At 41.0% G+C, this 15,447-nt stretch overlaps 1 protein-coding gene across 4 annotated transcripts in view; it reads left to right on the plus strand.

The window, feature by feature from the left end:
- Nucleotides 1-13,000, plus strand: part of RNF38 (ring finger protein 38) — a 110,737-nt gene extending 97,737 nt beyond the window's left edge. For all 4 annotated transcript variants that reach the window (XM_033084888.2, XM_033084889.2, XM_033084891.2 and 1 more), the window contains 5 exons: nt 790-896; nt 2,405-2,489; nt 3,949-4,070; nt 4,386-4,485; nt 11,314-13,000. In XM_033084888.2, coding sequence (XP_032940779.1) covers nt 790-896; nt 2,405-2,489; nt 3,949-4,070; nt 4,386-4,485; nt 11,314-11,376 — 477 coding nt within the window. In that variant the 3' untranslated portion in view covers nt 11,377-13,000. The remainder of the gene's footprint in view (nt 1-789; nt 897-2,404; nt 2,490-3,948; nt 4,071-4,385; nt 4,486-11,313) is intronic.
- Nucleotides 13,001-15,447: the final 2,447 nt, after the last annotated feature.

The raw sequence follows: 15,447 nt of genomic DNA on the forward strand, positions 1-15,447 counted from the left end.
TTTACAAGAGGGTCAGCAATTCATGTCCTGTTTCTCAAACTATACTGACTGTAGACTAAACACACAAGAACTTGCAAGGATTTCTGTTGTATATTACCGCTTTTTTCACATGAATTGGTATGGTTGTATATTGTAGATGGGAATAGTAATTTCATGTAGCGGCTGAGTTTCTTTTGGATTTTAGCAGAGACTGGATTTTTTAAATAATGCTTTAATCAAAGTGGATTTCATTATTGAGCCTAGAAATTAAGAATAGAAAATGTTGAAGCATGGGCTCACAGGCTGGATAGGGTTGGAAGGGAGGTCATCTGGTCAAGCAGGGCCACCTAAAACTGGGCGTCCAGGACTATGTCCAGCCAGCTTTTGAGTATCTCCAGGAAGGGAGACTCCATTTCCCTTGGCAATCTGTGCCAGTGCTCACTCAACCTCAGAGTAAAAGAAGCGTTTCTTGATGTTCAGACAGAGCCTCCTGTGTTTCAGTCTGTGCTCAATGTCTCTGGTCCTGCCACTGGGCACCACTGAAAAGAGCCTGGCTCCGTCTTCTTTGCACCCTCCCTTCAGGTATTCATATACATTGATAGGATCCCCAAGCCTTCTCTTCTCCAGGCTGAACAGGCTCAGCCGTCTCAGCCTTTTTGCGCATGTGAGATGCTCCAGTCCCATCTTAGTGACCCTTTGTTGGACTCTCTCCAGTATGTCCATGTCTGTCTTGTACTGAGTAGCCAAGAACTCGACACAAGTTCCAGTTCCACAAGTTTCAGTTGAAGCTTATTTTCTTCTTTCTTGCAGCCTTACCCACCTTTTATGCCTCGAAGACTCACAGGGCGCAGCAGATACCGATCACAGCAGCCAATACCAACACACCCTTACCATCCCAGCCTATTACCTTATGTGCTGTAAGTGAAAAGTACATTTGCTTCCATGTAGGCTATTAAGAAGCATCTTGGCACTTTTTATGGTTGGTCTCTACCAGAAACCAGGCATATTTCACCTGTCTCAGAGGAAAACTTACCATTTCTGTGTAAACTTTTCAGCCTATTTTGAATAACCTACACCACTGAGCAAGTTAAAATACAAGTAAACAGTTTTGGTCCAGTGTAGTTTTGTAGGTATTTTGGGGCACAGTAGCCCCTTTTTTCCGTAACTCTTGATAAAATCTTAACAGATTTTAAATCATAGTTCTATGATACTCTTACAGAGGCATAGTTGCATTGTTGTAGGGTCAAGTTGTAGGAGTCTTCACTTATGGAATACATTTATTTGGTTTGGTTCTTAATTATGGAACACAAGACTGGGAACTTCTGTGCTGTGTTACTCTTTACTGGCTGAAGTACTGCTCTGTCACAGCTGTCACATTTCTGTTCTACCTCTGATTAGCTGATTCTGGAAAAGATGTGGGACAATTAAAATTTAGGAATTACCTGTAGTGTGTTATGGTAGACTCTCTGGAAGATAGTTTGGGTCTTTGACATGAGATGTGTTAGTCTGGAAAACAACAATGAAGTTTCTGGTGGCAAAGATGACATTGACAAGGAAATAATCAAGCACTGACACCAGATCTGTAGATTCTCTGCATAATGTCACATATGGCATGAAAATGGTACCAGAAATCTGATTCTGCAAAGTTGTTTAACTTTTCATCTTGCAGTCTTAGGGTAATGTCATAGCTTCTTGCCTGTTCACTGAGGACATGATGTGGCACAGTAATTCCTGATTCTACTATATTAGTGCTTTGAATTTTGGATTTCCATGTCTGTGGATGAAGTTTTGACCCACTGTACTACCTTGAGGGGTAAAAAGACTTACTGAATATACAACCAGAAAAACATGTCTCTGATCTCTTAATCTAAAAGGAATCTGCTTTTGCAAACATCACAGTAGATGAGAAAGTGAATTTGTGCTTGCCGTCAGGATAGAAGTTTGTCCAGTAGTAAATCCTATTTATCTTCACTGTGTATTTTAGATTTGCAGAAGTTGCAAGACTTTTATGCTGGAGATCTAAATGAACTTAACATTTCTCTTTGATAGTCTTTTATCCACTTAAAGAAATAAATTTATTTTAAATCAGAATGTCAATTTTTTTTTCAGTTTTAGGTCTCCATAGTCTGTGATAATTAAGAGATTAGTTTTTGTACTAAAGCTGAGCTTGGTTAAAAGTACCAAGTGAAACGCACATGCAGTTAAAAAGTCAGCATTCCCAATATCAGAAAGTAGCAGAAAAAGCTTTTTCCTGTAACTCTTTAACTTCAAATGTCTATTCTTGGCTTCAGACATAACATTTTTGCCAGTTCTGAGAACATGTTGATTTGAGAGACATCAGAAAGGTTGCTTTACCTCTGCCAGTTATTTCTGTGCTTTCCTTCTGCAAGATACTGAACCTTATCTTTGTTTGCTCTCATGGTAGATCAATGCTCCCAGTGCCACCGGCAGTTGGACCAGCTTTCAGCTTTGAGTTGGATGTGGAAGATGGAGAGGTAGAAAACTATGAGGTTGGTGTGTGAACTACAGCGATCTTTAAAAAACAGATTTTATCGTAGGCAATAGATAAAATGTTACTATATTTTGCTTTTAATCCTGGTTTTGCCTTGCAAATAAATCTTGTGTCTGTGAAGACAAGAGTCCAAAAATGGCCCTTTCAGATTTTGTTTGTAATAATGGATATTAGAAGTATTTAGCTTTCTTTTTTGTCTATTGCTCTTTCCCAGAATTCACCTTTCCAGGCTAGTAATTATTAAATTGTTCAATTTTTATGTTCTCCATGCTGCTCTTCTCCTTTCAAAATTTAATTAATTTTAAATACCAAACAGAAGTGAGGCACTTTCAAAAGAAAAGGATAAGTTACTGGTTTTATGAGTGTAATTTTCAGAATAATTTTAATGTCATAGGATTAATTAATCTAAATGTAATGTTTATAAAATCACCTTACTGGCTTTTCTTCTTACCCTCTGGAGGGGATGGTAATTCACATCTAAAGATGCAGAACCTTCTTAAATATCCAACTGTTGTTTCTTTGCTGGTTCTGAATTGAATGGATTCCATTTGATTTCTCTTGAGTTAGTCATCATTAACCCTGACTTTTGCATCCCTTTGCCTGTACTCCCATTAAGATCTCTGTGTAGTTGCACATCCTCAGTTTGACAATGAGCACTTCTGTAGTAACTTCTGTGGTGGTTTAGAAACAATGTCTTCTGAGAATTTGGGCCCTAGGTGCAGTAGTGGAAGAAATCAATACCACTTGCAGCTTTCATAGGATCCTTTCTGTGCATTGATTCTCTGTCACACTGACATTGTTTCCTAGGCCCCCCATGAAGAAGTGTGACATGAATAAATATGTGACAGATTGCAAATTATATACATGAAAGGATTTTGGTTGCAATCATTGCCTTACAGAAAATTGACATAAAAATTGGCGGCCAAAAAAGTGCCTAAAGTTTGATGATATGTATTTGTTTTCCAGACTGTGGATAAAATCTCCATATTTTAATTCAATTAGCTCAAGACATGGAGTGGGAATCGTAAACTGTCCCATTAAATTTATTATTTCTCTCATAAGACCAAATTCACGTATTCTTATGAAATAAATTACTTGACAATTTTTTTCTGGTTACCAGAACTGTTAATTAAGGGTGAGGCTATCCCTCAGAAGTGAATTACTTACCAAGCTGTGCATGCAGTCACACAACTAATTGGGAATTGGGTCCTTGAGAAGTGGGTTTTGAAATCCCAGAGATAATAACTGACATAATTACAAAGATGGTTAAGTTCTGAAAGATTTTTCCAAGGAGCTTGTATTGTATGGGAGAGCTAAAGTTCTAAGCATTTCTTGACAGAAGGGTGTTTTGTGCTAGCAGCTGGAGTCGTGAGATGTGGTGGTAGTCCCCAACACTAATGGAACCAGAGCCTATTTGATCCGTGAATTTTTAAGTATCTAGTTTCTGTGTTTTGCAGGCACTGCTGAATTTGGCAGAACGTCTGGGAGAAGCCAAACCACGGGGATTAACAAAAGCAGACATTGAGCAACTTCCATCCTACAGGTTCAATCCAAACAATCACCAGTCAGAGCAGACATTGTAAGTATATTGGTCTCTTTCAAAGATTTAGGTGCCTTGATTTTAATTTCTTTAACTTGCAGTCACAACTAGGTCAGAAGAGCAAGGATACTTGCTTTGTGAAGTGAAAGCACAGTAAATTAAAAAACTCCACAAAACACCCCTAAAACCCCACAGAGTCAATTCTCAATTTCCATTGTCAGATGTAGATCACTGTAGCCACTGAGGGAGTAAAATAGCTACTGTGTTGCAATCATAGCTGTAAGGTTTTGTATGGAATTGCGTATTTATTGTACTTACATAGCAAATACATTTGAACTTCATTGTCTTTTTTAGATGTGTGGTGTGCATGTGTGATTTTGAGTCAAGGCAGCTACTTAGAGTCTTACCCTGTAACCACGAGTTCCATGCCAAGTGTGTTGATAAATGGCTGAAGGTAAGAAAAATCCTATCATATATAAAATTGATTATGTAGTTTTGTGGGAGAGGGTGGGGATATTTTGTTATTCTACTTCATTTCATCTTGTTTCATGTTTCTGATATTTAGAAATGCCAGCAGAACGGAAGCACTGCCGAGATACTACATTATTCTAATAATTGATGAAGATTGTTTCTTCATAATATTCGGCACAAGGGAAAATGAATATGAATACATTTGTTTTCATTGACAGCTCTTACTGTGTTTCCCATTTGCTTAAAACAATAACTGTGCATTTGAGTAATACATGACATTGAAGAATACCTGAAAAAAGTACTGTAGTTTCACGACTGTAAGGCACACCCTTTTGACTAAAATTTTGGTCCAAACCTGGAAGTGCACCTTATAGTCTGTTGCGCAGTATATAATGTACAAAGTTGCGAAATTTCCCAACCTGAAAGTCTGAGCCGTGAGCCGAGCCACAAGGGCGGGCAGCGCCACAGGAGCGCTGAGCCACGAGGGGTGGCTGCGGCCAGCAAGAGCCGCATGGGGTGGGCGGGACCGGGCAGCCCCCGGCCAGCAGGAGCTGCGCGAGGTGGGCGGGACCGGGCAGCAGCGGACAGCCCCTGGCCAGCAGGAGCCAAGCGAGGATGGAGGGAGCGGGCAGCCCCGAAGCGTGGGCAGCCCCAAGCCGCTCGAACCACAGGCAGCCCCAAGTCGCCCCAAACCACTGTGAGCTGCCCTGAACTGCAGCAACCCCGAGGTGTGAGTCGTGGCCGCCCCAAGCCCCACCTCGCCAGCCGGGAGAGAGTGGGAGTGCAAGGGCCCGCGCACAGGGAGGACGCTTGGGGCTGCATTTAAAGGCTACACCAGTCTGTGAAAAATGTTTGCAAATTGAGCACCTGCCAGTAAACTCCATGCGCGGGATTCCTTTACTAATTCATTACTTTGTTGCACGCGGCACAGATATTCGCTGCAAAAAAAAAAGTGCGCCTTATAGTCCGGTACGCCTTATAGTCATGAAATTACTGTAAATAATATAGGAGTTATGTTACAGAGGTTGATAATGATGGTGGCTTCAACTGTTTTACCTAGCTTACCTAGCAAGAATGAGTACCAACATGCTTCTTTACCCCCTTTGTGTTTAATTTTAGTTTCTGGGGCAAATAAAGTGGGTTACATGTGTACATTTACGGATAAAAATGATTTACCCATCCAAGAGAATTTCAGCAAAAAAGAAAGGCTCAAGAATCAGGATAGCCCAGTAAGAGCACTGATTAAATAGCAGCAGATAGTGAGAAGAACAAGAAACACAAGTAGATAATAGCAGACATTTCTCCAGGCTGTATTGTGCCAGATCTGCTGCCAGCAAGGTATTGATTCCCATCTTGCCTCAGTTTTTTGACTATTTTATTCTATTCTGCTTTAATCTGTTTAGTCTCTTGTGTGGAACATTGGAAACTGCAGTGGTCCTATGTTGATGTGGTCCCTAGAAAATTACGGATGGTGTTTGTTGTCTTGGAAAAAGAAATTAAACCCCCTTGCCTATATGGCATCATAAATATGACATCATATCTTATGCAAGTGCTAAAATACTGCATCCAGAGAATGAAAAAAATCAAATTAATATTGACAGTATTTTTTTTGTTAAGAAGATACGAAGAAAAATGAGAAGGATTTGAAAAAATGGGATGTGAAATTACCCTTTGGCTACAGTACCCATGGTAGTCTAAGGCTAAAGCTTCTACAAAATCTAGGGCCAGTGTAAGTATTTGTAATGCTCATAATTTTTGGTAGAACTGGTCCAGAAGTATCTGAATTCACGTACATGCTCAAGAATCGGCAAGAGGATAGTTGTTTTATTGTCGTACTGAAAAACCACATGCACACACTCCACATAATATTACCAGTTTTTCTGTGCTAGACGTATGCAGTTTTATTCACTTACTAAAAATTAAGAGAAGAGTCTGTATGTATCAGAGTGATATTCTTCAGTGTCTCCCTTCTTGAGCAGCGTCCACACTACATGTGTCAATCTTTCATTGCATGGAACTCTCTAAGTCACTTGTGGTGTGGACTGTGAGTATCCAGGAATAATATTGTCTCTACTTTATGGGGAAAAAAAAGAAAAAAAGAAGTTTATTATGTGGATTTTTTTAAAGACAGTGCTTTCCAGGTTATTAATGCAAAAAAAAAAACCATAAAAACTTATGATTCATGGAACACCTGATCTGCAGATTTCTGGAGGTTAAAAGGATATGTCAGGAAAGTGTTCTGCATGTTTGTCTTTTTCTTAATGCTTTTTTCTTACCTGACATGGTACTCATGAATGAGACATGTTGAGTTCATCTTTTTTGGAACTCAGTGTGTTACTTACAAAGTTAAGATTTCATCCTTTCAATTGCTGGCAATAGAATTTGGACCTGCAAATTGAAAAAAGTACAGTAATTTCATGAATACAAGCCGCACCGTTTTGACCAAAATTTTGCTTCAACACTGGAAATGCGGCTTATACTCAGGAGCGGCCAATATGTGAATAATTTTCTGACATTTTCAACCTCAGGAATGCAAACTGAGTGCAAACTGCAAAGTCAAACACCTGCCAGTAAAACCCTGCATTTACGCAGTTGTTACAAATTGGTTACTCTGTTGCGCGGCGGGTGGAGCTGTTCCATGCAGGGAACACAGGGGGTGGGGAAGGCGGGGCAGCTCTCTCCTGCTGGCCCCACGGCTCAGGGGAAGGCGGGGGCTCTCTCCTGCTGGCCCCACGGCCCGGGGGGAGGCAGGGGGCTCCGTGCTGCTGGCCCCGCGGCTCGGGGGGCTCCCGTCCCCGCGTGCCGCTGCCACAGGAGTGGGGTGGCTCCATCCCTGCCTCCCACCGCAGCCGCGGGTGCCGGCAGGCTCTGTGCCCCTCCTGCCACCACGGGGCAGCGCCAAGCCGGGGCGAGCGATCCCAGAGGCAGCGGCGGCCGGTCCCGAGTGGCCCCGCCAAGTGGCAGCGCCGAACTGGGCCACCCAACCCTGTTGGCAGCCCCGAGCCCTCATGGCCCGAGCCAAGCCGAGCCAGTAAACCCCGCTATCCCGCGATTCTGTTACTATTTGGCAACTTGGTTGCACACGGGTCCTTGCTGCGAACGACAGAGCGGCTTATAATTGGGTGCGGCTTATTTATGGACAAAGAACAAAATGTTTGCCAACACCCGGCGATGCGGCTTATACTCAGTGCGGCTTGTATTCATGAAATAACTGTAGATTTAGTTTAGTCTGTTTTCATAATCATAGTGTACTATTCTAGCAGTAAAATAGTTTTGCTGATGTTTCTGTCCCATCTTAGTGCATTTTGTAACAGATCTTCACATCAGCATTTTCTAAAGGTTGTCTTTAGAATGAGCTGCAACATATGCAATCAAAATATAGAGGGGTGCAGTTAAACCTAGTTAAACTTGCATTGACATTGTTATTCCAGAACTGAGTGCAAAATAAGATAGACATGGTTAAACCATTTTTGTTTAGGATCACTAAGGAATACTTTTGCACCTTGTGGGTTCAGTTACAATGGTACAAGCATGGTATATGGAAATAATGACTATTTCGTTTTGGAGGTGGTAATGAGTTACCTATAACACCAGTCTATTTTAGTTGCAACCTCTGTCTAAATGTGGTTACAGTTAAGAGGCTACCATCTGGAAGTTATGATAACTGGAAAATGTTTTGTGCTTTAGTTTTGCTTCTGTCCTTTCCTTTATGAATTTGAGAGCTTTTGTTAATATATCTTGATCGTATAATTGTGTCTGCATCCACCTAATTCACATCATCCAGCCAACATCATGTTCTTAAATTCTACAAGGGAAAGTTAAAATTGTAGCTTTCAGTACTTGTAATGTTATTCTTTTGGTATCAAAGAGTCATATTAAATGCCAAGAGGGGGAAATCCATTTCATGAAAGACACAAGAATGCAACTAAATTTGAAGCAGATGTTCATGTAGGATCTTGAAAAGTTACTTTAAAAGCAGTGGTGTGGTGTCCATGAGCATTCATTTTATCCTGGTACAGTAGATCTATTTTTGCAATTCCTGTCAGGAAATTATTCCTACTGAACGCTGTTCTGTGGTGCAAGTGATTGTTACTTCACTACCAATCTAAGCAAATAGCTCTTGATTCATTAATCCACTGAATGTTTAAGAACATGCCTTTTTATTTTAAAAATTATATTAACCAGGCTATATTTAGAATCAAGCACGTGAAATGACTGAGTAAGGACGTTCTGAAGTATATTTTGAAACTGCTATTGAAAGAGAGAGAAGGACAATTTTAATTGATACTCCAATCCATGATTTGCAAAATTTAGCAGTAAATGTTACGGAGCAGTAAAAATTATGGACAGTGCTAACAGCTGACAGCAGGAAAATTGACTGGAAAAATACACTGTCACTTTAACTTCCATTACTGAATAATGTTTCTCAGTAATAAATAACATATTACTTTCATTGGATTAGTTGCTGTTCAGATTTAAAATACTAGGCAAAGAATTCTGAATTCTGGCCAACAGAGTCATATTTCTTGATGCTCTTCACTTGTATTTTCATTAAAAAATCTGGTTGCCTTAGAAGACTTGGAGTGCAGTGGTTAGTCCTGCAATTTTGGTAACTATGAAATAGAGAATTTGGGAGAAGGAAGAGGTGTCTTCACACTTCCCTTTGCAAGGGAAGTATTGACTCATAGATGTTACATATTTTTCTGGGACTTTCTCTCATTTGCTAAAATTAAATGAGCCATTATTTGAAAAGGGGAATGAGAAGGCAGAAATAGTTTCCCAGTAGCTTAAGGAATATTACTTCTTACCTGTCTTACTTTTTAAGGAATCTAGAAAAGTAAATGAGTCACAGGACATATTTTCAGTGTGTGCTTTACTAAAGAGCTAAATCTAGGCCTGCTGGTGCGTGTTACTTGAATACCTGCTTGATTGGGTCATATTTTCTTTATTTTTTTAATTCCCCTTCCCCTTTACTAAAAGGCTCTCCCTTTTTCCCCAGTTTGCTTTCAGCTTTGACCCAGTCTATATGATGTTTTTCTGTGCCGATTACTGAATAAACAAAGTATGATGTCATTCCTGATCAGTACTGTTCGTGACATCCTCACCCAAAATGTTTATTTGCAGCCCAAGGTGTCTCAATTTGTTTTGGTTGGTTTCTCTACAGCATACAGTACAGGCTGCTAGTTACATCCATCTGACTGCAGTATACTGTAATTGTGAATCTGCATAAATGAAACCACCATCACTTAGCTAGAGCCTTATTTGTTGTCTTGCTTTGTCTTTGAAGATAAAAGGAGCAATTATTTTTTTGTAAACGTAATTTTCAATTGGCAAACTCACCACACCATTCAAACATAACAAAACAAATTAAGAAAAGGAGTACAGTAATTTCACGACCATAAGGCGCACCGGACTATAAGGCACACCCCCCGGGAGCCGGCACATTTCGCAACTTAGTAGATCAGATAAGGCGCACCGGACTATAAAGCGCACTTTTTTTTTTTGCAGCGAGGAGCCACACGGCACGCAACAAAGTAACAAATTACTGGCAGGTGCTCAATTTGCAAACATTTTTCAAACATTAGTGTAGCCTTTAAATGCAGCCCCAGGCGCCCTCCCTGTGCAGCGGGCCCCAGCACTCCTGCCTGCCCCTAGCGCCGGCTGGCACGGCTCACAGCACCTGGCTCCCACCGCGTGGCCACGCTGTGTCCCGGCTTGCCAGCAACAGCGGCGCTTCTCATCGCTTCCCTGCGGCCGGCGGCGGCGGCCGCCCCACTTCTGTCCGCTTCCCCAGGGCTGCACCACTTGTCGCTGCTTTTCGACAGCCGCAAGGGCGGCACTGCCGTCGCGGCTTTTCGGTGGCCGCAGGGGCTCGGCCACCGCCACAATTCAGCGGGCCGCAAGGGGCTTGACTGGCGCCACAATTTGGCAGCCGCAGGGGCTCCGCCAGCGCCGCGATTCAGTGGCTGCAAGGGGCTTGGCCAGCGCTACGATTCGGCGGCCGTGGGGGCTCCGCCAGTGCCGCAATTTGGCGGCCGCAAGGGCTCGGCCAGCGCCGCGATTCGGCGGCCGCAAGGGGCTCGGCTGGCACTGCAATTCGGCAGCCGCAGGGGCTCAGCCGCCACTGCGATTTGGCGGCCAAAGGGGCTTGGTCGGCGCCGCGATTCGCCAGCCGCAGGGGCTTCCCCGCCGCCATTTTTCGGCGGCCGCAGGGGCTCGGCCGGTGCCACCTTTTGGCGGCCACAGGGGCTTTGCCGCTGTTGCTCCGATGCCGCCACCAGGCGGGCTCTGCTCGGGGTTGTTGCAGGCTCGCACTTCTCATTCCCCCTGCACCCGGGCCAGGGCCGCCCGGGTTCTGGTTTCCCCTGTGCCTGGGCTGGGGCCGGCACCACCCAGCTTCTCATTCCCCCTGTGCCCGTGGTGGCACCGCCCAGCTTCTTGTTCCACCCGGGCCAGGGCCGACACTGACTCCCTCATGGCTCCTGCCGGCCGTGGCTGCCTGCTCCCGCTCCCCCCTCAAGACTCGGCACTCCCGTGGCACCGCCCCCCCATTGCGGCTCGCACTTCTGGTTTGGCAAATTTCACAACTTTGTCCATCAGATAAGGCGCACCGGACTATAAGCCGCACTTCTGGGTTCGGGGAAAAAATTCAGTCAAAAGGGTGTGCCTTATAGTCGTGAAATTACTGTAAGTACATTCTGTCTTCTCTTGAATTGCTCTTCAGCAGTCACAGATGTCAGTATCACATACACATTACTTCAACAATGTATTTGCCAGTCTGGTTAACCCTCTTGTTTTTCCGGTTTTACAGGCAAATCGTACCTGCCCGATTTGTAGAGCTGATGCTTCAGAAGTGCATCGTGATTCAGAATGACCAATCTAACAGCACAAATCTGGTTTGGGTGTTTCTGGTCACATGTATATATGAACTCTCTATTGAACTTACCTACCCACGTGGCTTCCAGCCTACCCTTTACACAAAGGGGTCAATGGACCTTACTTTGCACTGTGTGACTTAATCGATTATAAAGCTTATTATAACTAGTCTTCACAGTTACGGGATTGTTATACTAACAAGTGTGATTGGAACTCCAAAGATTTTTTTTTTTTTAGCTTAATTTTGTGTGTGCACTAACATTCCCTGGGTTTTGTGTGATCATTCCGAATACTGCTGCAAGATTACTGTGGATGTGATCTTTTAGCATGTGCTTTTATATAAAAGAAAAAGGAAATAAAAAGTGGTAGCTCCAAACAATATAGCAATCTACCTTATATAGAGCCTTCAGATACTGTGAGTGGGGATAAATGGTGTGAGTGTGTGTTTGCCTGTGAGAAGGTGAGTGAAGTGTGCTTGTGTCTGGGTGTGCGTGCGTGAGAACCTATATACCAGCATGTACTGAGAACGTATGTGTGTAGTAATAATTATGCTGCAATGTATAATCTTGTGTGTTATTTAAACAGTACTAGTACTGTACACTGGTTCCTTTCCTTGTGTTTGCAGCTGCACACTGAATGCAATGGGTGCAGCAATTACAGACTTTTAGTATTTTGTCCCCAACATACTTACAGGTGTAAAGACCTTTCTACCTACTACTATTCAAACAAACAGCTATTATGCTTCCCCTTCACTGGAGGCTTTAAGCGTGTACCACTAAAGAATGCATTGATTGTTCATACGTGAGTAACCTTGGGGGTTTTATCATATGTTAGAAAGTCCGGATTTTTTAATGGCTGATTTACAAGTTATTTTATCAATGTAGAGTTGCAATATCACATTTAGCAATATTAATGTTTCTGATTGCTAATATGAATATCAATGCTTTTCTGTTTTCCTTCTAAATTTTTCTAGCTGGGTTTGCCAGTTAAGTGTTTCTTCCATGAAAGGAAGCAGAAAGTTCACTGAGGGTGTCCTGGTCTTGTGGAAAAGCTCTTAACTTTTGCCCATTGGACTTTCTAAGGACATCATCTTTTAGCTTATAAACATTGGCTTTAGTCACATACATTCTTTGTCATCTGCAAGGAAGTTGGTATGTAACTAAAATAACTTGTAAAAGGTTACAATTTTGTTCCTACAACTTCATGAATAAAATACTTTTTTTTAGTGTTTTCTCAGAGAGGTAGAATTTCACATTTTTTTCATCCTGTCACAAAAGGAGGTAGGTTTTGGTCATTATCTTCAGAATTCTGTTGCCCTGATGCTGCTTCTTTCCCTTCCTTATTTCATAATGAGTATAACAGGAAGAAGGAACTCCCTAAGTTTTTGCAATCAAGTTTCCAGAGTGCTCCACTAGAGGAGAAATTTGGAATACTTTCCAGAACAGTGCTGTGAAATGAGGGGATAATGTCTACTCAAGTGCTCTGAATAATATTTTATTTGGGCCATTAGAAAAATGAGCTTTCTTTGTAACATTCACACTGTTAACGTGTCTGATGTGTTCTAGCATGTTTAGGTCTGCATATTCCACAGTTATTAAAAGTATGCACTTTTTGCAATGAAACTCTTGTCATAAATTCAGTGTCATTACTTTGGTTGCAGCAGCACAAGTGGCACAATTACCAGTATTGCTACAACTTGCTGCCAGTTTCAGCTTTAAGTTTATTCTTTATCATTTCTGATGCTTTTGTATGCTGCTATGCTTTAGTATCAGTTAAAATATCAAACAGTGTTAGATGTTCTCCATGCTGGTTTTCCTCTTTGAAGATTTAACAAACCAGTTACAGCTCTTGGTGCAGCTAAAAAGAAGCACAATTTTTCCCTATTTCAGATGTTTTTCCCTCTGTTTAGTTATGCAGGTAGTTCTTAAAAACAGTGAAGATTTCCATACCTTACTTAGGAACACTAAAATAAATAAAAATGCTGTTACTTCCACTTCAAAATATTAGAATTTCTTTTTCCTCTCTTCCAGTGGAGTTAAAGAATAGGCTTTTCACAATAGCACCTAGCAGGTTAAATTACATGTAATAAAATTTATTTTTTTAACAAATAAAATCATGTTTAAAAAACATATGCCACGTATGTCTTACAAAACTTAGCCTCTTTTATATAACTGCAAAAGAAAAAAAATCCATGTACAGATTTAAACATGACTAATATTTCTGTGTTTAGTATTCAGTTCAAAGCATGGAAAGAGGGTATTTTTTCTAAACTTGATACAAGTGAACAAGACACATACTTCTGAAGCCGAGGGAAAGTAGTTGTCTTTCTGGAATTGGAGAAGTGTCTCTTTTCCCCCACTAAAATTCAGTGAGACAATGGGAGATCTTGGAGATGGAGGGTCAAAGTTGGTAAAATCCTGCAATTAATTGTTGCACTCTTATGGCTCATCTCTTCTGGAATGGTTCTTTGGTTTGCATGGATGAATGTGGACTTGCTTCCCGTGGTTAGTGTGTACAAAGAGCACACATGCTTATGTTTTGAATCAGCTCAGACAGATTACAACCACATCCTCTGTGGTGGCTGTCAAGGGCAGGGGATTTATGTTCAGCTCTTAACTGCCATGTATTATGCACAGCTGCTGTGGTGCCTGACAGCACCTGAATTCAGCAACACTTCTTTTATGTTCATTGCCTTTCTGCCATTCAATGACTCTTTTTTCTCAAAAAAAAAAAAAAGACAAAAAAACAACACCAAAAAAAGAAAAAAATTATCCAACCTCCAATATGTTTGCTTTATCATATTGGCACTGCTGTGTTTTTTGCATAAACTGTTAATTTAATTTGACGTTTTGGTGGATATCAAGGCCTACAGATAATTCTAGTGTCTCATTTTTTGTCTTTCTTTAGAAAAAGAAGTGAGGCCATGTGTTGTACATCATTTTGTACAGGCTCTTGAATGGGACTTCACAGCTGTTAATACAATGCATAATACTTGGGATGAGATTTACCAGCTGTTTTAATTGTAAAAAACAGTTTCAACTGAGTTATCTATGGGCCTTTGTAAAAGCTGTGGTTTTTTCCTTTGGTACATTGTTACCTCATTTTGCTACTTGTGTTTCAGACTTGCTAATTATTATGAAAGCTTATGGTTTTTGTTGGAATCATATTTTGTTAAGTGTTTTCTTTAAATCATATGCTATTGTATCATTTAACATGTAGTTTTAAACGTATTATAAATATCTGTAACCAAATCATTTGAAGGCTTGATAAATTTTTAACAAAATTTGTACATTTTTTATGAGAGTTACTAGTAATGCTTTACTAGGTAGTGCAATGAATTTTTATTTTTAATCCCTGTGCCCAATTTTGGAGTTGAGAGAGTTGTTCGGTAATAAATGTATGATGTACACTTATACAAATTTGTCCTGTTCTTTCTCTGAGGAGTGTATTGTTTTCTTTAATTACTGGGGATACTTCTGTGTGTGATCATGCACATTGAAATATTGCTGGCAACAGCCACTTGTATTGTAGGGGGCATTTTGCCACCTTAACTGTAGCACACAACTTTTTTTTATTGTTATGTTGAGAGAGCCTAAGAAACTGATTTGAAATGCTGTACCATATTTTTGAATGTGAATGTTCAACGTACTCAAATCCTTGCCTAAGGTGTTCTAAAGATCTTATTTACTTAGCTGGAAGAAAATTTGTAGGAATGAAGGTGCTGCTTAGGCATACTATTTGCACTGTGTATCAACTGAATATATGTTACACTTTTGCAGTGCCCTAACAGTAGTAAGTGCTCAGATATAATGGTTTCAATTAGGCAGGGTCACACAAGAAACTGGTAATGAAATGAAACAAAAGAAAGAAAGAAAAAAGAATTCTGTGATTTTGGTTTTAAGATAATGTAAGCTAAATTGACAGATGTAGTTACTTAAGAGGTTTTCATTCACATGGGACAGTTATTAGCTAGTGTTCTTGGTACTCAGGTATTTTCACACCCTTACCTTTTGGATTTGGGAGACATTGGAAAAGGGAAAGATATCAATCTGTGAGCTCGGATACTTGC

This window comes from Catharus ustulatus, chromosome Z, assembly GCF_009819885.2.
Source record: "Catharus ustulatus isolate bCatUst1 chromosome Z, bCatUst1.pri.v2, whole genome shotgun sequence".
NCBI classification, from domain to species: Eukaryota; Metazoa; Chordata; class Aves; order Passeriformes; family Turdidae; genus Catharus; species Catharus ustulatus.